The sequence below is a fragment of the Biomphalaria glabrata genome, chromosome 9 (assembly GCF_947242115.1).
Source record: "Biomphalaria glabrata chromosome 9, xgBioGlab47.1, whole genome shotgun sequence".
NCBI lineage: Eukaryota > Metazoa > Mollusca > Gastropoda > Planorbidae > Biomphalaria > Biomphalaria glabrata.
In genome coordinates, this window is record NC_074719.1 from 12395429 (window position 1) to 12420239 (window position 24811).

The 24811-nt window shown below is 36.4% G+C and overlaps 2 protein-coding genes and 1 long non-coding RNA gene across 8 annotated transcripts in view; 1 reads left to right on the top strand and 2 right to left on the bottom strand.

The window, feature by feature from the left end:
- The first annotated feature begins 1376 nt into the window (after window positions 1-1376).
- Window positions 1377-9671, top strand: LOC129928177 (uncharacterized). Its single transcript, XM_056041200.1, has 4 exons — window positions 1377-1724; window positions 1960-2060; window positions 2204-3246; window positions 6879-9671. Exons 1-4 carry the CDS (start codon window positions 1377-1379, stop codon window positions 9332-9334), a joined length of 3948 nt encoding a protein of 1315 aa, XP_055897175.1. The 3' UTR covers window positions 9335-9671.
- Window positions 9672-10854: 1183 nt separating this feature from the next.
- Window positions 10855-12817, bottom strand: LOC129928443 (uncharacterized). The gene is made up of 2 exons (XR_008779987.1): window positions 12001-12817; window positions 10855-11568 (listed from the first exon to the last, which is right to left on the bottom strand). It is a non-coding gene; the product is annotated as an uncharacterized LOC129928443 (long non-coding RNA).
- Window positions 12818-15589: 2772 nt separating this feature from the next.
- Window positions 15590-24811, bottom strand: part of LOC106071279 (uncharacterized) — a 117117-nt gene continuing 107895 nt past the window's right edge. For all 6 annotated transcript variants that reach the window (XM_056041902.1, XM_056041901.1, XM_056041905.1 and 3 more), the window contains 8 exons: window positions 24476-24655; window positions 23145-23311; window positions 21730-21886; window positions 20465-20563; window positions 19936-20032; window positions 19274-19424; window positions 18249-18494; window positions 15590-16016 (listed from right to left, as the gene is read on the bottom strand). In XM_056041902.1, the coding sequence (XP_055897877.1) occupies window positions 15726-16016; window positions 18249-18494; window positions 19274-19424; window positions 19936-20032; window positions 20465-20563; window positions 21730-21886; window positions 23145-23311; window positions 24476-24655 (1388 nt within the window). In that variant the 3' untranslated portion in view covers window positions 15590-15725. The remainder of the gene's footprint in view (window positions 16017-18248; window positions 18495-19273; window positions 19425-19935; window positions 20033-20464; window positions 20564-21729; window positions 21887-23144; window positions 23312-24475; window positions 24656-24811) is intronic.

The window sequence follows — 24811 nt, forward strand, 5'->3', positions numbered from 1 at the left end:
CAAAGAGCCCCTTTCTCCCCCAAACGTATAAGGCTCTCTAAAAAATTATACAACGTATCAGTGGTGGCCAACATTTTATTGGTCTGAGGGCCGTTTACATCATTTCCCACATTTGTGTCGCATCACAAAAAGGAATTGTAAACAAGTATATGTTGAAACTGATCCCTAGCCAGATTTTGGTGTGATCTGCGATTAATCTTGAAATAAATACGATTTAATGTTTCACCCATTTAAAGGCAATGACAATCTGAGTACTTTAACCTCTGTGATTCTGTGGGCTTCAACAAGAAACGGAGACAGAATGGAGAGAACACACACACACACACACAACAGAGAGAAATAAAGGAGAGAGTCGGAGTGTGAAGAAAAAGTGTGTTTATGTGTGTGTGTGTGTGTGAGAGAGAGAGAGAGAGAGAGATGATGGAACCAAACACAATAAAACTCTATCCAATGTTTACAGTTCTAGTTGGGTTGTGGACATGAAATACAGCCATTGTTTGAGTTTTTAATGGCGTCACTTCATCAAACAGTTTGCATGTTGACATTATTTTTCTTATCAGTTGAACTACTTGAAATGATATTTACATTTTTTTTTCTAAATCTTATATTCGATAATATTTTTTTTTCCCAATCACAGTGTTTCATTTGCTCTTCCATTACAATAGTTACTCTAAGAGCTAAAGGAATTGACCACACATTTCTAGTAAAAATGACTCTTTTTAAGAACAATTGTTTTTTCTCACAATGCTTTTCAAAAGTGTTTAATGCGAATACTGCCTTAATAGTCTTACTTGTGCTTTTTATATCCGAATAAATGCTATTTAAGTAACAAATTCTTATAGTTTATTTAGTGCATTGAACAAATTGTTATTGTTAGTTCACCAATATTATTGTTTACTTCAAACATATCAACAGTTCATTACCAACCATTATATTTCTTACTCGGATCATTTGTTGTTTCATAATATTCCTCTTGTCGACTAGAGTATTAGAACCTTAGTGTAGCGATACCCCGTATTAAGATGATAATATTGTAATACAGCAATAAAATCGTATTGAGAAGATGAAATGTTAATTCAGCAACAGACAAGATGTTTTTGTATCACGTTGTAATCTCAATGGCAATATTGGTGCTTGTTTCAACAGAGACTAGATTAAAGTCTCAACCAATTTCTCCTCGAAGATGGCGTTTTTACGGCTTGAGGGATGAAGACGCTAATATAAATCAAAACATGGAAACAATTCTATATAATCACTTGCATAACTGTGGGTGGAATCACGTGATGTTGGTTCTAGAGGAAAACGCAGGAAGTCAACATCGTTACGTCACTGCATCTTTAAATAGATTATACAGTCTTAATCACGTGATTGTGTACATGAACACGACAGCAAACAACGAACTTGGGGAATTAATGCTTGAGCAGCGTATTGAAGAAATGTACACATCGTTTCAAATGACCAATGTCGTTGTGATGACCCAAGCCCCGGAGATATTTATGCAGGTTCTCAACAATGTGTTCCAGAGACAACAAAGAGGCCCAGCAGCTCTCATGGTTCATCGAATGCAGTTGATGCTCTTCGTAGACTCAGAGAGTCTCGATACATTTAGCAAGGGCATCAAGTCAATTCTTTTTGACAATGTTGTTATTATATCTAGTTCAGTGACCGAGTTAGTGTCAGAAGTGTATACACTGATGTGGGGGAAGGACAGAGCACGTGACATGGTAAGAATCACAGATCATTTTAAAAGTGTTTCTGTGCCCAGATTGTGCAGCATTTTCCCAAATGTAAACTATAGGATGAACGGCCGCACTTTAAAGTTACTTACGAAAGAATGGCTTCCTTTGGCCTATAAGGTTATGAACAAAGAAAAAAAAACGGTAGAATATGAAGGGTTTTTAACAAATGTTGTTCGACTCCTTTCGGAAGCGTTAAATTTCACATACAATTTTTCGCCAGTTCCAGGAGAGGACGAAAAGATGTCTTGGAAAGATTTTGCCAGACTCATCAGTCAATCAAAATTTGACATTGGGGTGTCTGTCTATCCCAGCATGTCAATGGTATATTTCAACCACACCGTCACCTTCCCTTTGCTGTGCTCTAACTTCACCGGTGTCTATGTAAATACAGACACATCTACCGATGTTCTAGATCTTACTGTGGCATTTTTTCGAAGTGAAGTTTATTATTGTTTTATGTGCAGTCTTGTTTACACGCTGGTCATCCTTAAGATTTGTGCGCGGGAAAGTCTCAGTCATTGTGACGATAACATTAGTAGTATTGAAATAACAGATCGTCTGCTAGATGCAGCCAATCAGAGTCTTGTGAAAACAGAGCAACGCGTTGATTTTGAATGCCAGGTTAGTGCTATTGACTTATCTTCTGGTGCACTGATGAAAGGAGGTCAAGGCCTCAACAGCGAGCAAAAGGTTTCCGACACGTTAAAAAGCGTTTCAAATTTTAAAGTCATACGCAGCAAATTCTCCGAGTTAACGATTAATGAAGCATATAAAAGTGATGGCGATCAAACGGTTTTAATGCACAAAATGATCAAAGAAAGACAGTCCACTAAATCCTCGTATGTCTACATCTACGATGATGTTATCAATCTTCTCTTTGAATTGATGGGCTCGTATCTAAACCAAGCCAACCTGCCAAACCCAAGCAATGTTTCAGCTCGTCTTATGGTGTGGACATGGTGCGTGATGGCACTAGTGCTGAACGCAATCTTCTCTGGAAATATATTGGCCTATCTCGTAGACAACAACAGGGGACTTCCTTTATCAACTCTAGAGGATCTCCTAGCAAGAAGAGACTACAAGATAGTCATAGAGAAAGACTCCTCCTTCAACGATGCACTCCAAAATTCTATAGAGGGCACGCCATTACGTGATATTTATACAAGAATTTTACAATTCAGAGAAGAAAATCCAGATTTTACCGAAACCACTGAAGAAATAGTCGATCAACTTAAGAAAGGTCGCATTGTGGCCATATTGAGCAGTCCAACTCAGGAATACATTAGTCAAAAGTATATTCGAGAATTAGCTACTCTAAAAAATGTGATTTTTGAAACGTGCTCTGGATTTATTCTTCCAAAAGATTCAGAACTGGAAAGCTGGATATCGGAAAAACTACAAGTGATGAGTGATTATGGTTTACTACTGAAGGTTAAAATGACTCCCAACAATGATTCAGTTTCAACATCTGCAGGGGACAGAGAGTATGAGAAGATACATTTCAAAAGTTACATGTTCACATCCATTTTGTATGGCTTCTACGCGCTTGCGGTGTCGCTCATTATCTTAATCATAGAAGTTTGTTGTATTCGTTTCGGCTTTGTGAAATTTTGAGAGCTATCCTGTTCAAAGAATTTAAAAAATGCATCTTTGTACTGTATGGTGTTGAAAACTATTCTCAATTATTTCAGAAGTTATTCTGTTGTTGCTATTGAATTTTGTATTAAAAATATCCATATTATTCAATTTGATGATTTAAAAAAACAACAACAAATAGTGTAATTTAAAATTAATAAAAAAAAAGTCAAACCAATTGTCATGTAGAATAATTTTCTTTTTGTTTCCTTATCGAAACTGGGGAATTTGCTTTAACATACAATTTATGTTGAGCATAATATATAATTAATTAAAATTTCTAATTTCTAGCGACACTAACATACTGTACTTATTTATTATAATTTCAACATATAAGGCACAGAGGTTTTTATATAAGTACATATTTGAAAGTCTATCTATCTATCTATCTATCTATCTATCTATCTATCTATCTATCTATCTATCTATCTATCTATCTATCTATCTATCTATCTGTCTGTCTGTCTGTCTCTCTCTCTCTTTCTTTTTTGGGGGAGAAAATGTTAGAAGTATGTATCTCTAAAATATGAAATTCCTTTGCCATTTATTTCAACGTACAAATACAATTGCCAATGATTTTGTTATAAACTGTGAGGTCTGGAACTCTGTGAAGAATAAAGTGATAAAGCAAGTAGAAAGGGATCTGAAACATGGTCAGTGGTATTTAGAAGCAACAGTCAATGACTATATGAGTTGTCACTATTAACATTTATTTTTTAAAACATGTCTCTGTGACAGGTGGGGAAATGTGATGTGTGTTTGGCGCGTTTAATGTCTAGGGGATGATTATTTTTAAAGCTATCACACACCAACCTATCAGCATATGAATCGGGAGCAGACACGCAACGAGACAAAGCAATGAAAGATAGATACAAAAGTTAAAAATGAAGAATATTTATTTACATAAATATACATATAAGAATAAAAAGGGGGAGGGTTTGCTACTATCTCTAAATAATACTAGCTTTAATCATCACTCTTGCATTTAATAAGAGAGTATGTCACTTTGTCCTCTGACTTAGCTGGTTGTCCTGTTGATGTCGCAGCTGGCGGTGGCGCTCTAGCGGATAGAGGGACGCCGGTGATATAGTTCTGGTGGAGTCTCAATCCCCAAAATCTAATATCTGTAGTGGGCACAGTAGGGCGGGTGGCTGGCTACCGTGGGCACAAGGTTACTGCGGGCAGAGCTGATCTGCCGTGGGCAGCGTAGTTGACAGGATATGTCCAGTGAGTTGCAGAGGGTTGGCGTAGCTATGACGTCTCACACAGATCTGAATCTATAGGGACGTCGCACCTAATAGCTTGACAGGTGGGCTGTCGAATAGGCGGGCAATGCCGATAGCGCCAAGTGGTAGAGTTGAGTAGATCTCAGTAGGCAAGTGCAGTGCCGAATAGCACTAAGCACATAAATAGGTAAATAGGCAGGTAAATAGATCGTTGATCCAATAAATAAATAGGCAGTAGGTGATTCTCGATAGCAAATAAATTGGCAGACACCTGAGGGAGGCTGCGGATAAATAAAGACAAGTTAGGACATGTCTCTCATGCATCTTATAGATGCCGTCGACTGAGTTGCATTCGTCAGATTGGTAAAATTGCTTTAGAGCACAATGGGGAGATGATGACAAATGGGATTTGGAAAACAGATGGCAGATAACAGCAATATCAAAATGTACAGAGAAGGGAAAGTAATAATACAGAATGTACATAGAAGGGGAAATAATAATCTCAAATAAACAACACAGGTGGATAGAGAAAGAAAAAGGGGGTGGGGGTTGAATTGGGCGGTGGTCAGCGACCAATACGGTTTGTTTACATATGACCGTAGGTCGAGAACAATGGAGCGCGCTTGAATGGAGAGGGTGTCCGTTCAAGCGGCGCAACTCTCGTTAGAGTGAAATGACTACAGGGGAGATAATTCAATATAGGGGAAATAACTCATAACTCTTCTCTAGACGCAGTATTAGTGCGCTAGTAACATTATCAAGGCGGCCAACCGAGATAAAGGAAATAAAATAAGGTGTACAAATATATACACGGTTGCATCAACGATCAATTGAGTAACGTAGAGTTAATAGATTAATGCAATTCATAAATACATACATAGGACATGTTTATGTTCTCTACTTACGCCAGTGAGAAATACACAATGCACTAATTAAATATAAATGAAATAATAAAATACACATAATAGTCTCCAGTGAGAAATATGCACAAAGTAATTAAGATGGAGCTTGTGATTAAGTTCGGCTTACCACCAGGTATTCCTCTAGGAGGGAGAATAAATGATATAGTCCAGACTCGATAGCTCAGCTCGGATGAGAAAGAGAGAGTCTGACTTGATTTAATTTACCTTATATATGCCTGGAAAATGCGGGCGGAAACAGGAAATGTCCTAGGCTTAGAATTATCTTACACGTGGGTGAAGTCCGACAAGAGATGGGATTCGCACATTGGGAGGTCAATGGGCGTGTTTGTCCTCGTGGTCTCCTAGATCAAAGAGAGACATAGAAGAAAGGGGGGGGGGAGGAGTGACTTGCATTCCACACAAGGTGGTGTCCACTGCGGCTGTCAGACATCCTGCCGATAAGATCAAAGAGTCTGTGTGTATCTTTGCCCCGGTCAAGGGAAGATAAATCGAAGGACGTGGCCTAGCTATCTCCAATGTGGTCAACTAAGTCTAGCCTGGAGAGAAAAAGGTGGGGCGGGTGGAGAATTTAGGGGTAGGATGGGGAAATAATAAAAAAAAAATAAATAAATAATGAAAAATAATAATTAATGCTGTGATAAATTTGAGTGACTCTGACAGCGAGTTTTTGACTTGTCACAGTCTCTTAAATAAGATATGTAACGTGCTTTTTAAGTAGGCCATATTGAAAAGTAAACATTTTAGTTTGTTCAAAAATGTGTTTCAAACCAACTTTTATAATTAGCCAAAAGGCCGGTTTGGGAATTTGAGTTAGGAACGAAGGTTGATTTAATTCCTGACTAAATACATGTTACTAATAAGTTAATTTATGAAATATGCCTGTAACTTTGTGTAGGTGTGCATGTATTACTAGTAGAATACAACTCTAGCATTATTCCAAGCCTATGTTTGATTCTGTAACATCTGGATGCGATTTATTAAATTTTAAACGCAAATGTTTCACATCGCTATTGGATAACAGTCTGTATTTGCTTAGTTAATGTGTGCAAACGTGCGCAATATTTAGAGAGCATTTCAGAGCACTCTGGGAAAAAATGATTATGGCTTCCCTTCGCAATTCTTGAATTTAATCGCATATGTATGATATAAACAAATACTCGTGAACAGTTCTAGGTTTGAGTAAATAAATGAAGATCTGTCACTGAAAAGGAAAGTAAACTTACTACACATGTAATCTTTCAAACCGCTCTTGGCACTTAGCTATGTAAAAATAAAAATGTGCCTGAAGGAGTAATTTTTTTTTACCTTCGAGATGAGGATGAAATTATTGATAATTATGTTGTGTTATGTTGTAGGTGCAGTCCACTATAACAAACAGTGGACAAGACTTGCATTAGGTAATGATGTGAAGACACCAGTTGAAACGATAGCTTGTAATGAGATTCACGACGTTGTGATAGTGACCACGTCTGATGGAACATTTGAGACAGTTCCTTGGATATTGAGCCATCCATTTCTATCTTGTGCTCGTATGATTCACTACAATGTTGACCATGCTATAAGGAATGTAAGTCAGATGACTAAATGGATGTGGGATTTCTACAAGAACAAACAGATGAGTAATTTCCTTCTAGTTTCTACACAATACAAGTTAATCCTAGACTGTGTACATCAACTGTACTATGAGAGACAGAGAGATGAAGGAGCAGTATTGCCTCACAAAACTACTTTTACCATCATCGTGTCCTCTGAAGACATAAATCTAAACGAGAACCTTCCAAATATGAGCAATGCTGTCCTGGATAACATTGCTTTATTTGTGGTCGATACAACAAGTCAACAAGTTACACACATACTGACTTTGATGTACAGGGAACAGAGACAGAGAGAATGGGATTCTATAGACCTCAATCAAACATTGACAAATAGGTCTTATAGATGTCATGTCTTCCCAAATATGGAGTTTGGGCTGAATAGAAGGCATCTGACAATTCTAGCCAAAGAATGGATTTCTCACTTGAAAATACAAGAAAATGCAAGGACAGGAGAATTTGAATATGTTGGCCTGTACGTAGACATCATTAAAGCTCTGTCCTTCTCTCTCAATTTTACCTTCTCTTTTACTCCAGGTCCTGCTGAGGTGAACACCATCGAGTGGAACGACTTCTCTAACCGAGTTGGCTTTGGAGAAGTAGATTTCGGGGCAACAACGTATCTGCTGAACTCTGTCTTGTATTTTAACCATTCTTTGTCTTTCCCAATCATCTGGAACAATATTAGCGGTGTGTACGTGAACAACGAGAGACTTCCGGTCACATCGCCATTAAAACTGTTTCAGCCGGAAGTCTATCTCTGTCTCTTGCTTAGCTTGCTATTCGCTTCGTTTCTTTATTTGTTCTTTGCACACGTTTCCAAAAAGTATTTCCATGACAGTTTACTTATTTACCAGAACGTCGAGTGCAGACGCAACTTGGTAGGTCAAGAATTATGTCAATCAGCCAGTAATGATGATCACTTTACACATAGAGAAGAGGAACCGAAGCATCTGTTGATTGAAACAGCTAGTACTTCAAAGCAGAATATGACAGGTATCATGAAAGGCTTATCAAAGGATCACTCACTATTATGCAGTAATAGTTCTACTGACATTGTAGATACTTTCCAGTCTTCAGATAAAACAGTTGATACGCACTATTCCGGCACCAGTGATCAAAGTCATAGTACTGAAGCCGGCCAAGAGATTCACACTGAAGAGGAAATGAGCGAACAAAGAAATATGAACACAAATCCATACTCGCTACAGTCTCGGTCTATTGGAACTCAAACACGAGACAATCAAGACATCAACTTACCACGTCGATCAATTGTTTATCTAGTCAAGTGTTCCAACAGTATAATCTTCTCTGGAAATGAAACGAATGAATTAAAGCATCACGAAAAAGAGAATGAAGGATCACTTGCATATATCTGTAGTTGCGACATTCCCAACACGAGATCAAAACGCAAGGGATGTGGTAAAATTTCGAAGATAAATTTAGAAAGCTGCATTAGCGTATTTTTCAAATTCTTAGGCTCTATATTTTCCCAAGACAGTTTACCAGAACCCAAACTGTTCTCAGCGCGTCTTCTGGTGTGGTCTTGGTGCTTTATGCTGTTAGCTCTAACTTCTGTCTTCACTGGGAACATCACAGCCAACTTGGTGGATCAAGAGGAATCGATTCCTATTAAAACATACGAGCAACTTTTACTAAGGGGAGACTATACGTGGGGGCTATTTCAAGAGTCGTCTTTCTTTAACATCTTGAAAAACTCAAAAAGGGGAACAATTTTAAAGCGACTTTACGATCAGATGGAGTTATTTGCCCAGGATGACCCAAAGGTGAGAGGATCATTAGAAGATCAGCTGACGAAGGTTAGAACAGAGAAATACGTCACGTTCTTTTTCACAGACGAAATTGAGTATTTACAAAACAAAAGTAACATTTCGGACCTGGTAATCATGAAGGAAAAACTAATGACAACTAGCATGGGCTTTATCTTTCCTAAAAAGTCAGCCCTAAGCGACCTGATCTCTGAGCGGCTTATGCTCATGTGGGATGTTGGGCTGCTAGAGCACTTTGCCCGAACCAACAGTAAAGGTTCGAACAGCACCAAAATTTGGAAAGCTAAAGACTCCAGCGACATGGCGCTGGATGTATATTACATGGAAGGTCTTTTCTACTGTTGCGGTTGTGGCGTGGCAGCGGCTGCAGCTGTGCTGGTGTTGGAATATTTATATTTTCAATGTTGTATTAGGTGCCAAATGTCTTAAAAGAATGTTTCGAAAATAGCAAGAAGTCTCAGCAATATGTTTGTTTCGTTTCATCAGTTGCGGGTGCAGTTTAAAAATTTGGTTAATGCTTTTTAACAACTTTCGTGGTGAGTTTGTGTTTGATAATATTCAATTGCAAGGCGAACTTCTTTTTCATATCTTACAATTAACATTTGTTATGACAACTTTTCGCATTTCAATTCGTCCTGAGGGGCAACGAAGATTATAAACAATTTCAGAAATATCACTTCTTTAATTATTGAATTAACTATTTTTTTCCCCGTTAAAGTCCATTGTTCCATCTCTGAGTATCAGGATCAGATTTTCATATTAATTAATATCAGTAATAATGTAATATCCCTTTTGCACATGGCCGCCCCCAGGGAGGGTAAGACATTCTTTTATTTGTATGAATATTTTTGAATATAAAGAATGTACTTAATGAGTTTATTATATGTGATATGAATTTGTTATCTATTTAGTATTAATTGCATTTTAAAATAATAAAGTAGGGTTTTAAAAATAAAAGTACTTGTTAATTCGATTGAATGATTACCAAATGACAAATCCATTGTCCAATTTTCTGTTGTCCTGTATCGCATTTCAAATAATACGATCTGTTTGTTTGGGAGTTTGAATAGATGGCAATGAAGTGTTTTCATCTCTTTAGATCAATGAGCTGAACTCACCATAAATCAGTAACACATTTATAATCTGATCTTAAAATAATGTAATAAACATTAGCATTGTATACGGTTTAGTCACTTTTTGTTTTCATTGGAAACGTCCACTCCCCCGCCCCTCACCCCCACTCTTTTTAAGTGAGCTAGAATCTCACTGAGAAGTAATGTCTAGATTTAGGTCTGACGAGTGACCAACAACTATTGTAGTGAAACCTCCTTCTTCCCATCCCCCTTACCCAACTGGCCCAGACAAGTGATAGCATCATATCGTAGTGAGAAAGCTGAAAGCATGAAATTGGGCTAAAATAAAAAATTGATTAAAAAAATTCTAATCGCACAGATTTATTCTTGTTAGTCTAGATTTATAACAAATTTAAGTACATGACCGATCCAAACCAATTGGTACAACTATGCTCAATGCAAGTATTGTTTTTTAAAGAGCCATTCTTTTTTAAAATTCTTTTTGTTTTTTCACTGTAGTTTATTTCACCGTTAAAGTTATGTATTTTTTTAAATGAAGTAAGTCATTAAATTTCAATTAACATTGACACCTCCCCCCCTCCCCCCCATTTCATTGCATTGTCAGAGGATCTTGCAATTGTGTGCGTTAAATCGCAGAGACAAAAATTCAATTCAATTCTGTAAGAAACCAAAACAATAAGTATAAAAATGTTTTATCAATTACACCGTAAGGTGTTTTTTTCCTGCAATTACAGCAATTATATTTTGAGTTTTCTCTCTTCTACATCCGACTAATTTAAATAATCTACACCTGAACTCAGTTTTACAAAGGGAAACTTGATGACAAAAATTGTGACATATAATAAGAAGAAGATGGATTTTGATATTTTCTTTAATGCATGAATATGGAACATGACATAAATATATAAACAGAATCAAGTCCTTCGCTTACACTTTACTACTTTCAGTGCAAACAACAAAACACAAAAACAGGTGATCGGTCATTTCATCCCCGGTCACTTCTTCACAGTCACTTCATCCCCGGTCATTTCATCCTTGGTCACTTCATCCCCGAAACATTATAATATTATCTTCCGAATGACGTAATGATCAAAGCCCAAGGTATGGAACTAGTGGAAATCTTTTGAGAGATGAGAACGATTAGAATACTTATGACCATGCGCTGATAAATGACCATGCCCCGCTGAAAGATGACCATGCCGCTGATAAAAGATCATGAAAGGCCAAGGTGTGGTGGAAGTAGTGGAAATCACTTAAGACATCAGAACGATTAGAATACTTATGACTATGCCGCTGATAACTCGTGACGACCATCTTTCACTTTATTTTATTTTGTAATCGCTCTTTCTTGAAAATGGGCGCGTCATTTTAGCCTTGAAATAAGGTTTTGTTTTTTTCTACTAAAGGCTGACTTCACCCATCGTCAGGAGATCATGTCGCCTATATAAGTTTTGATTTTATTTATTTTAAACATTAATGTTGTAAATTGTGTTATAGGCAAAGAGAATTACAAAATATTGTTAAGTAATATGAATCGATGGATCGTCTTCTGTACTAACAATCAATAGCCTATCTATCTTATCTTACCTATCTATCTTATGTTACCTATCTATCTTATCTTACCTATCTATCTTATGTTACCTATCTATCTTATCTTACCTATCTATCTTATGTTACCTATCTATCTTATGTTACCTATCTATCTTATCTTACCTATCTATCTTATCTTACCTATCTATCTTATCTTACCTATCTATCTTATCTTACCTATCTATCTTATCTTACCTATCTATCTTATGTTACCTATCTATCTTATCTTACCTATCTATCTTATGTTACCTATCTATCTTATCTTACCTATCTATCTTATGTTACCTATCTATCTTATGTTACCTATCTATCTTATCTTACCTATCTATCTTATCTTACCTATCTATCTTATCTTACCTATCTATCTTATCTTACCTATCTATCTTATCTTACCTATCTATCTTATCTTACCTATCTATCTTATCTTACCTATCTATCTTATCTTACCTATCTATCTTATGTAGATGAACACAAAAACATTTTTCTTTTACGTGACCTCAATATTTATACATGTTAAATTTTTATAGTTGTAATGGCATTTAATTTTTTGTTATCAAGTATGTCACACTTTTTGTCAGAATATATTAAATATTGCTGATTTCACGATTTTACAATTACAATTTGTTAGATAAAATGATCAGATGATGAAATGACCAGGGGATGAAATGACTAGGGGATAAAATGACCAGGGGGATGAAATGACCAGGGGGATGAAATGACCAGGGATGAAATGACCAGGGGATGAAGTGACCGGGGATTAAATGACCGGGAACCAAAAAAAAAACAAACACTTTTATAATGAAAGCTAATATTCTTTGTTTCTATACAGATATGCCAATAAAACGAATAACATACGCGCCAATGTAACAAAGAACAAAGATACATGCCAACACAATGGGAAGGTGAAAATATGTTACACAATGTATTGGCTTATGGGTCTGTACATTATAGTGGATATAATGACAATAAATAAGTAACTTAGATAATTGAAAAGACACAAAGTAATATAGTGTGAATAGTTTATATTGGTATGTTTAGCCTTGTGCTTCAACAAACTCTCTGACTGGACATTGTAATTTTAAAACACAATTATAATAAACATTCTCTCTCATGTTTGCTTCTCTCATTCTCTCTCTCTCCGTGTAGCTGTTTTTTCCTTTCCCTTTTGTCTCTCTTCTAGACTTTCAATTCTTGTCTTTACTTTGTCTTTCAATATACCTTTTTTTTCTCTCGCTCTCTCTGCGTCTCTCGTCAGTCCCCCTTTCTGTCCCAATCTTGTCCTACTCTCTTTCACTATCTTCCATTCCCCCCCCCTTTCTGTCCCAATCTTGTCCTACTCTCTTTCACTATCTTCCATTCCCCCCCCCCCTTTCTGTCCCAATCTTGTCCTACTCTCTTTCACTATCTTCCATTCCCCCCCCCCTTTCTGTCCCAATCTTGTCCTACTCTCTCTTTCACTATCTTCCATTCCCCCCCCCCTTTCTGTCCCAATCTTGTCCTACTCTCTCTTTCACTATCTTCCATTCCCCCCCCCCTTTCTATCCCAATCTTGTCCTACTCTCTCTTTCACTATCTTCCATTCCCCCCCCCCTTTCTGTCCCAATCTTGTCCTACTCTCTCTTTCACTATCTTCCATTCCCCCCCCCCTTCCTTTCTGTCCCAATCTTGTCCTACTCTCGCTGTATCTCTCCTACAATTCCACGTCTCTACTTTTTTCTTCAGTGCTCTTACGTTCTCTCCCTATTTCTCTCCCTACTACAATACTTCATTTCTTTTTTTTTTCATTCTCTCTCCCTCTCTTTCTCTCTCTCTCTCTCTCTTCTGTAGCAACACTGCCATGTCTGTTCTATATAATTACAATTCATTCTTTTTTTTTTGCCTTTCTCTCTCTCTCTCCATTCTCTTTCAAATACACAAACATCGCCTCTCTCTCTTTCTCCCCATTTTTTTCTCCCTTTCTATTTCTTTAGAACTCAATAACAACACTCAACATTTCTTTTTACTACACACAGGACAGAATCGAAAACACTAACACAATCATCTTTTCAAAACATACTAACAGATAGGATTGCACTTAATCCGACGAATCCATTAAAAGACAAAACAAAATGTGACCTTTTTATTTCTCTTTTCAGTGGCGTCGACTTTTTTTTTAACCACCAGAAAAGAAGGGAAAAAGTGTGTGTGATCCAGGATTAGGGTTAGCAGTATAATTAAAAAAGTAATTTTTTTTAAATAAATTGTATTCAATCTGAATCATTAGGAGGTAGAGCCAATGTAAAGAGACAGCAAAGGTTCTCTTAGAAATACCAAATGCTAGATACTGTACGTTTTGAGCGATGCTTTTTTTTTGATAATCACATGATTCATGAATGTATTAGAACAATGTTAGAAAACGAATCATATTATCTTTAAAAAAAAAATGAATGTCATGATTCCCTGTTACTTAACATTAGATGAAAAAATGTATAAAAAAAAAATAAAAAAAAAAAGTACAGCCCAAATAAGGACACGTGGTTTAGAGTATAAATGTAAATGCAATAATTGGATTTAACTACATAAATATAAAAATGATGCTTATGGTATAAACACATAGGTAAATAAAACTAAATTTACAACAAGAAATATTTACAATTTATTATTTCATATAATAATTGCTTCAGTATGCTAATTTATATAAATTTGAGCATCTTTTGCCTCGTTTTAATGGACACATTTAATTTAGACAAATGAATTTGATGTACCAACGTATAAATGATGCATAAAAGCTAAGAAAGGGTCAACATTTTTAAGTGCGAATGGCCACGGGCCACTTCTCAGGTGACCATGACCTTATGACACAATCCCCTGAAAAACTTTCTTATTCATCGCATTGGAGAGTTGGGAACTTGTTTTATAAAAAAAAAAAAACAATATTTTTGATATGCTAGAAATAGTTTTTCAAATTTAAATTATATCACTAAGACATTCTAAAGCCTATACTACCATAAAGAATTCATTATCATACATTTTATTAAAGCTTTTAAAGTTATCATTAGAATGGGTTTTGTAGCATATTACTATTTATATTCTTTTGCACACAAGAGCGACAGTACAATGCTAATGCTGTATGTATGGCGTAATAAATATATGTTCTTAATATGTTTTCTCTCACAAATATCTCTTCATATGATATAAATATAGTCAGGTCTATTATTGTTATTGTTACTTGGTCTATGAATCAAGGCTATCAGAGAGATGGGTAAAGAAGAATTGGCGTCTAGTAGATTACAGTTTTTACACAGAGGAGTAAATACTGTAAGGGGGATAATTAAAACTATTAATTCTTTATTTAGTTTCCACTGCCAAATCTTTCGTTTGCAAGAGAAGAGTGTAAACAAGTTTTTTTTTTTATTTACACATTGGTTTGAATGCTTCTAGTAGCTTTCTGTTTCTACACAGAAGAATAAAAATACTGTAGGGGAGATAATTAAAAATAAAAATCCTTTATTTTGTTTCCGCTACAAGAACTTTCGTTTTTTAATTTTTATTTTTTTATCAATATAAATAAAGGAATAAGTATCAAGGATGTATCCACCAAATAAATCAATAAATAAACTTTAAATCTACTAATGTCTATTTATTATTGAATTTGTATTCGTTTGTGCGTAATCACACGAAATAAAGTCTTTCTTTATGATTTCAACTTCGAAATTAAATTATTTTATTTACGCAATATAGTCAGTAGAGTTACTTCTTCACCTATTCTAGAATTTATGGCCAAAAATGTGTTGAGTCATCGGATATAGAGAATATAGAGTCAAATTCATTCACAAAAACCATTGTCACAAAACAACATCATCGTAAAGGAGATGCGTTTAGAAACTATAGTTTTCAAAACTAATGTTATTGAGACTAATTAGATCTAGATTATCAATGCTCTTTCGTCAAATACATAACATATAGGCCCTACTCATAGAAAACTTTATCGTTAGGTCTCATGTGGCTATTTGTGCAAAACATGTATATAGTGTAATCCAGCTCGTCTAGCTCTAGGTTATGGTTTTAATCTAGGTTATTTGGTTCTTACATATACGTATAATATCTAAATAATGACAGAGTGGTATTAGATTAAATTACTATAAATAGCCTAATTATCATAAGGGTTTTAACTTGAAATAAAAGCCAACTAAGACTAAACATGTGAAGATAATGCAAGAAGGGGAGGCTAACTGAGATGAAGTTGATCCAGGGGTTGACGTCTGCAAAGAGGACAAGGCAAACGTATTGCAGAACTGAGACTGTCTGAGGCCCAGTTCACCGCTGGGGAATTTCCGGTCGCAGTAAGGCAGATTGACACATGAACACGTCACCACGGCGTCGATGATGTTGAAGACCAACTCATTTTCAGATCTGAACTTCTCCAGCATATAACTGCCAATATGTCCCTGAAGAAAAGTAACAAAAATCTCTTTATTTAATCCTATCTTGTATACAGTGGCGTAGCTAGGATGTGGGGAGGAGGGGGAGAATTTGAAAATCCCCCCGGTCCCCCACGGCATACAGTGGCGTAGCTAGGGTGGGGGAGGAGTGGGAGCATTTAAAAACCACCAAATTATTGTTTTTTACATTAAATATGAAATATTATGCATAATTAAAGGGCCCCCAAAGAGGTCAAGCCACTGGGCCCCCAAATGATGAAAAATTCCTTGCTACGCCCCTGCTTGTATATTTCAAGTTAATAACTTTAGTAATTATCCGTAGATGAATTAGGAATAAGAATCATCAGTCCTTTTTTCCCCAGTTAAATTGTATTAATAATGTCAATGTGTGTATGGAGTGTTTGTGAATCTTTCTAACGTAACGTGGAGGAATGGAGAGCGGATGTTATGGTTGTATTGGCTGAGAAGTTTGTGATGAAACCACTTGGTGGTCTGTCATAATTAATGTTAAATTCAAGTCGCACGTGTGATAGTGGTGAAGGGAGTTTATTTCAAGAGATGTGAGACAGTAAAGACGTGAGACAGTAAAGACGTGAGACAGTAAAGACGTGAGACAGTAAAGACGTGAGACAGTAAAGACGTGAGACAGTAAAGACGTGAGACAGTAAAGACGTGAGACAGTAAAGACGTGAGACAGTAAAGACGTGAGACAGTAAAGACGTGAGACAGTAAAGACGTGAGACAGTAAAAACGTGAGACAGTAAAGACGTGAGACAGTAAAGACGTGAGACAGTAAAGACGTGAGACAGTAAAGACGTGAGACAGTAAAGACGTGAGACAGTAAAGACGTGAGACAGTAAAGACGTGAGACAGTAAAGACGTGAGACAGTAAAGACGTGAGACAGTAAAGACGCGAGACAGTAAAGACGTGAGACAGTAAAGACGTGAGACAGTAAAGACGTGAGACAGTAAAGACGTGAGACAGTAAAGATGTGAGACAGTAAAGACGTGAGACAGTAAAGACGTGAGACAGTAAAGACGTGAGTTTGTAGCTTTCATCTTGTTTTAATTATCATTTCAGTTGCTTTTTTTTAATACATCTACTTTAAAGTTGAATCTGTGTACATGGACAGTCAGAGGTAATTACAGGCCCTATGCAAAGTGAATTGGGAGCCCAAATAAAATATGAAAAATAAATTAATTAAGATAGAAAAATACGAAATGAATTAAAACCTTTACTGTGTCTATATTTAAATCAATAAATAAGTTCAATTCTAATAGCGCAATTTCCGTAGCGTTCACTTAGCGTTCCGTAATCTTCTTCAACATGTTGGTACAGATGTCATCAGCACAAAACAAGCGCCGAGAGCACCAATATGTTTCATGGATTATTCATGATCACCAGACTAGAACTAACGTTTCAACATTTCACCACAAGAAAGAAACAATGATCTTTGAACATTTGTAGTCGAACAAGTAGATTCTTGAATAGCTAGACCTAAACCTTGAATCATAGAACATGTAGAGATTTAGAGCTAGGTTAGTAGACATAGAGCCTCATAGTTCTTCAATGTTTGACATTTGAACCCTGTTTCAATTCTTGTCCTGTGCAAGGCCCCCACCAATCGGAGGCCCTAGGTGGCTGCCTAGTTTGCCTATGTCTAAGACCGGCCCTGCTGTGTATATTTATTAATAAAAGTTTTATTAAGGTTTGTTTACAAAAAAATGTGTTTAAGTTTATTGTAAGTTTATTTCACTAAGAACACTCCTACATCAGTTTAGTTGTACTAGCTGATTGTAGCTACAACCCAACGAGTGACCAGTGCGAGCATTAACAACAAGTTACATGTTGAAAAGATAATGTCCTTTAACACGAAAGACCAAATACTAAGTGACAATTAAAGTACTAATTTTAAAACACGGGTAATTCCCCTTTTTGACGACTCACTGTTTAAATCCATTGTACTACTCACCTTAAAACACGGGTTATTCACTATTGGAGTCCATTGAAATACTCACATTAAAACACGGGTGATTCCCCTTTTTGAGGACTCACTGTTTAAATCCATTGTACTACTCACCTTAAAACACGGGTTATTCACTATTGGAGTCCATTGAAATACTCACCTTAAAACATGGGTGATTCCCCTTATGACGACTCACTGTTAAATTAAATCCATTGTACTACTCATATTAAAACACGGGTTATTCACTATTGGAGTCCATTGAAATACTCACCTTAAAACACGGGTGATTCACTATTGGACTGACCGCTTTTTTGCATCTGTCTGTGCATGTTAGATTGTGTCCTTTGGTGAAGCATTCTCTGTACACGCCCTGAAACATTCTTTGGGTATTCGGATGGGAGGAGTTACGAAATTCCCACCAATTGCAGCCCTCAATGGGAGTGGTCTTGAGTCCAGGCAGGTGCCTGTCACAAGATGGGATGGACCTGTGTGACGTGCACCATGGGTGGGACAGTTTCTGAAACAACAACAAAAAAAGATGTTATTAAATTATTCTTTTTGAAAAGTCTAGTGCAACTGCTGAAACAGTCTTGGAGAAATAACTCTAGCAACAGGAATAGTTTGAGCTGGTTTTATGCTCACAGTAACAGCTGAAACGCTCAGCAAAAGACTGACAGAGTGTCTAGAGTCCAAAGGCTTCTGCCATGATGTCAAGCTGGGGGCTAACTGTACAATGGGGGACTTAAGAAATGAAGTCTAGCTGGGGGCTATCTGTACAAGAGTGACTTAAGAAATGAAGTCTAGCTGGGGGCTATCTGTACAAGAGTGACTTAAGAAATGAAGTCTAGCTGGGGGCTATCTGTACAATGAGTGACCTAAAAGAAATGAAGTCTAGCTGCGGGCTATCTGTACAATGAGTGACACACACACACACACACACACACACATATATATATATATATATATATATATATATATATATATATATATATATATATATATATATATATATATATATATATATATATATATATATATATATATATATATATATATATATATATATTGTATGTGTGTGTTCATTTATACATAGGGTAATGTTGCTGTTTACTCCTCACTCAACTCAATCAAAAGTTTTGAATCCGCCACTGTATAGGTGATATGCACAATTGACTGTTTTAAATACCATAAACTATCGGGCTCCATAAGTAGAGCATGGTCTGACCTACTTTTTAAGCACGAAAAAAGGAAACTAAGGCAATAGAAGATTAAATGTGAGAGAGGTCAAAGGTTTACCGTCAATAAAGGGAAGTAAGTGATAAATCCAAAACACATCTCATCGGAAGTGGCGTCCCCCCAACAGACCGGAGATGGCGAAAATGTTCGACGAAATATACAGGTAGTCCTGAGCTCGTCACCAGGATTCACTTGGATGGGATTCTGGAAACTGAACAGAATCATTTTTTCAATACATGTTTTTTTTTTTTTTTCAATATGTAAATATTGTAACCTACAAATATATCTTAAACCAGAACTTTGAAGAACATCAAAGAATGAGCAAAATTTTATAATCAAAATACATAACTAACATGAAAGTAAATTAATAATATCAAAAAAAATAAATATCTACGTTATTACACAAAGAGACCAGACATAACATTAGATACACCTTGTTCCCAACATAGACCAGACATAAAATTAGATACATCTTGTTCCCAACTGAGACCAGACATAACATTAGATACACCTTGTTCCCAACTTAGACCAGACATAAAATTAGATACACCTTATTCCCAACTTAGACTAGACATAACATTAGATACACCTTGTTCCCAACTTAGACCAGACATAAAATTAGATACACATTGTTCCCAACTTAGACCAGACATAACATTAGATACACCTTGTTCCCAGCTTAGACCAGACATAACATTAGATACACCTTTTTACCAACTTACTTGTAAATTAGGGGGTCATCATATTTGTAGTTTTCTTGGTCAGTGACCACCTTCAGCAATGTGTTGTTCTTGTAGATTGTTATATTTTGACCTTTACCTGATAGATAAACATCCAAGAAAGATCTGGGTTTCATTCAATTCTCAAAAAGACACAGTATAGTCCCATAATATCATAATATTGAATTTAAATTTGTATTATATGATAAATCCTACTTAAAAGGAACAAGTCTGTTTAGTGCTAAATATATATTAAATTGTCTTAGTAAATTTTCGCTTCTAACAACACAAATGGCTAGCTAGTTTAATCATTACTCAATAGATCAGTTCTGCATATCCTAAACCTTGAAATAATCTTTTGCAGCTAGTATAATGAGAATCGGCCTCAATACTATACTACCTATACTTAGTGTAATACGTTTGTGAATTATGACCTAACGAGTATTAACTTGCATTCTGTGTCTCGAAACAAATAACATCGACCTACGTTATACGTATATATAGCTAAGTGAAGTGCTAGTGCGCCACCTACCTAGATAGTGCATATGATTGACAGCGGAAGTGATGTATATAGGTTTGTAGATCATGACCTGGGTACATCTCTCTGGACAGGAAGAGGAAAACTCCAGATCTGTTCACCATAGAAAATAAATGAAAATATATCTTCTTATTAGACCTTACGTTTGTGTCACTGTATCTCTGACTTGAAGACTTTTAAAACAAAAAAGTTCATTGTTACATGTTATAAGTAATGCCTCAATGTGTTCTACCCCTGTGTCTTATATTGTGAGCTATATTTTATGTGTCTTAGTGTGCTCTACCTTATGTGTCTTATATTGTGAGCTATATTTTATGTGTCTTAGTGTGCTCTACCCTTGTGTCTTATATTGTGAGCTATATTTTATGTGTCTTAGTGTGCTCTACCCTTGTGTCTTATATTGTGAGCTATATTTTATGTGTCTTAGTGTGCTCTACCCTTGTGTCTTATATTGTGAGCTATATTTTATGTGTCTTAGTGTGCTCTACCTTATGTGTCTTATATTTTGAGCTATATTTTATGTGTCTTAGTGTGCTCTACCCTTATGTCTTATATTGTGAGCTATATTTTATGTGTCTTAGTTTGTGAGCTAATTATAAATGATCTGTTATGTTATAAGTTGCAATTACCATCCCAACAAAAAAAAAATCAAATAAAAATTTTTTAGTTATAATATTGTTACAATGGAAATTTAAAAAGTAACTCATTACAGATGAAGCCCCCAAATATAATGCTTACACAAACATGGCCCATAAGCTGATGTATTTTTTTTTCATCAATGATTACTCTTCTGTGTAGAAACTTCAAGCTTCGAGGAGGCAATGTGTAAATAAAATTACTGTTTACACTTCTCTTGGGACATCGACGCGTTCACCAAGTTACAAATATACTTTATAAAAAAAAATACTTTTATTAACATTCTGTTAAAGTAAAGTAAATTTCCCCTTTCAGACCTTGCGATCTATAAGGCAAATGATGTAAAGGTCATCTGTTTCTGTAGCCCGCGGTTAACGAGGTTGTCATGTGGCCAGCACAACGACTAACCGTCTTTACTTTTCCCCAACTATTGTCAGGTACCCATTAGAGCTGGGTGGAGGCAACCAAAGATCCCGAATTTTAAAATCCTAGTCATCACCAGGATTCGAACCCGATACCCCCGGTTCAGAAGCCAAGCGTTTTACCGCTCATCCACAGCGCCTCCTTTGACATCCTTGTAGGGTGTTACTATTTCCTTATACTCACACGTCATGTTGTTATACCTGAATCGTCACCGTCCTGAGCTGGGTCAATCTGTAAGAAATTCTGACCTATAACCAACATCCCAGCGTCGTGTTTCCTCAGTGCGCTAGTCAGATAAATTCTGAGTCCACTGTTGTCAGTGATAGAAGAGTTCAGGTGTGCGTTGTTCCAATGAACCTTGAAGAGAACAGTAAACAGTTTCTAAGCTCATTATCTAGTACAAGACAATTTATTTTTTGGATTTATATAACATGCCAACACTTGCTCCTTCTACTTTCATTTATAAGTCCTCAGATACTTTCAACACTCATACACTATTCTTGAAAATTTTGAGAAAGAACTAGTTAAAAGCTGTTAACATTTGTATAAAATGAAGTCCTACAATATTTATAACTGTAAGGCATCGCGGGACACACATCTGAGGCCGAAAGAAACGACCTTGTCAAAGAAAGGCGTTCAAACGAAAAGAAAATTTAAAATGACCACCGACAGACGACTTTTGTCTGCACAAGGTAAAGCAAAAATATGTTACAACGTAATTGGGTTTGAGTGGTCACGTTGGATACTGTTAGCGTGGTCACGTGAGATACTGTTTGCGTGATCAGTGAGATACTGTTAGCGTGGTCACGTTGGATACTGTTAGCGTGGTCACGTTGGATACTGTTTGCGTGATCAGTGAGATACTGTTTGCGTGGTCACGTTGGATACTGTTAGCGTGGTCACGTTGGATACTGTTTGCGTGATCAGTGAGATACTGTTTGCGTGGTCAAGTGAGATACTGTTTGCGTGATCAGTGAGATACTGTTTGCGTGGTCACGTGAGATACTGTTTGCGTGGTCAAGTGAGATACTGTTTGCGTGGTCAAGTGAGATACTGTTTGCGTGGTCAAGTGAGATACTGTTTGCGTGGTCAAGTGAGATACTGTTTGCGTGGACACGTGAGATACTGCACTTATCCTTTATCTTTGGAATCGAAGACAATGCCTTATATATAAATCTAAATAGTTTAGATCTATAGGGTTTGATCTCAACTACCCGTATTTTTGTGCAGAATTTTTTTTCAATCAGGTAGACTTAAATTTACAGCCTAATAATGTCAGTTAAAATGAGAATTGAAAAATGCAAAAGATATATAAGGAAAAAGGTACATCCGGCCCAATTTCTAATCTTAGTTTTCAATCGAAGAAACGAAACGCATAAGTGCAACATAGCCCATTCAAAAATCATTTACTGAACTTCTTATCTTGTTATATAAAAACAAAGATTTCAATCCTAAGGAAACAATAAATAGTAACTATTAAACGTTCAATGGGATGGCGAGTAACAAGGTAAACTACATAAAAGAGAGACAAATCCAATGAGAAACTAAGCTATCAAGATAAATGTGAATAAGAAACATGAGAAACCAAGCTATCAAGTAAGATGTTCATTCCTACCTGTAGGGCCACAGTTTTGTATCCGTTAGGCCCAATACGGAAACCCATTTCAGGGTGAGCACATTCTCCAGGGCTACCGATGGTCCAGGCCCCAATGAGCGAATTGCAGTGAGTGTGAGGCACCATGTCACACAAGTATGGGGATCTGGTCACATTCTCTAAAGATTCTGAAGAAAATAAATAGCAGAACAAAAGTGAAGACTTTGGTCTTGAGATGCAATACATTTTGGTTACAAAATATTCGACAAAGATTTCGCGTGCATATAAGCAACTATCAACGCCCGTTGATTTGTTCCCAGGCTTTATATTGTTTATTATGGCCGGAACAGCCCCCTTTTTAACAATCAACCTAACATACTTTTTTTTAGCCCGAGAATTAGTGTATCTCTTACTATGAAATTTCACGGCCCCCTCTCTCGTTCCTTCTCTCTCTCTCTCTCTCTCTTTCACTCTCTGGAACCCCAATTTTTTAAATATTTTTTTTTTAGCCTGCGCATTGTAATTTCTCCAACATAGATATTTGACTTCATTTGGAAAGACCCGCTTCATAATGTGACATCGACACAAACACGCACTCATATTTAAGGCCGTTAATTCTAGTATCACTTTTATTTATCCGCCGCCCCCCCCCCCTTCCAATAACAAAAAACAAAAAGTTAGTCCTTCGTACACTCTAGGACTTTTCTTCATCTTCTCAATACAATCTATAGTATATTTTAAATGTGACCCCCGCCCCCCACCTTTTTTTTTGGATTAGTTTTAATTTTTTTTTAAGCAAGCGATGGCGATGTATGGTATTAAACTGCGAATAAATTGTTTCACACAATCTATTTCGGTATAAAATCCGAAGCCCCAATGGACCGCAACATTCCCGTTCCTCTTTTAATATGTATTTTGGTATTTTGTTCTATGAATAAAAAATATCAATTTAGTTTTATTAATTGTAATAGTTTATTTGAATGTAACGAAATGACCATAGATCTAGATTTAGATTAAGTCTACGTATTAGGATTATTATTATTTTTTTATTTAGTCAGTCTAAAGGGATCCTCTGATTGATCAACACAAACTATTTAGATTTTGAATTTTTATAAAGTATTTATAGTTAGCTAGTTAGTTAAACTCTCAACAAACGTCTTTTAATCATAAAAAAAAACAAATCTAGACCTATCGTTCTAACGCAATAAGGATTAGTTCTCTTATTTAATTTTAGACCGCGTCTTAAAGGAAGCGGAAAGTAATTTCAAAACAAAAACCTGGATTGGATGTTGTAAACGAAGCAAACAATTTCAATTGGCTCTTGCGGGCATGAAACTCTCGCACGCGCTCACCTCGAGGGTTGCAGCCGAACAACAGCACGTGGTGCACCACAAGTTTAGTGGTGATCAGTGGTTGTGTGGCTACCATATGGTGGTCACTGGTCAAACGTAGGTCGAACAGCTGGCAGTAGTAAGTCGTCTCTTTCTCTGGGACTAAAGTAGGCGACAGCCGCAAGTCACGGGTAATGGTTTCTGGAAAGAGAGGAACACATTGTTTCATGTTTGTGTTTTATTCATTTACATTAAACTACATTTTATACCATAATTGCATTCATTTCTTCTTCTTCCTCCTACTCTTTGTTATGGTAACAGCACATATGACTAGACCCGGGGTCGGCAACCTGCGGC

Bases quoted from the DNA above. Each gene is read 5' to 3' on its own strand.
- LOC129928177 (XM_056041200.1), top strand. From the start codon at position 1,377: ATGAACACGACAGCAAACAACGAACTTGGGGAATTAATGCTTGAGCAG. The intron at 2,061-2,203 runs GTATATTTCAAC...TTTTATGTGCAG, and splicing joins TCTATCCCAGCATGTCAATG to TCTTGTTTACACGCTGGTCA. The intron at 3,247-6,878 runs GTTACATGTTCA...GTTATGTTGTAG, and splicing joins TGAGAAGATACATTTCAAAA to GTGCAGTCCACTATAACAAA.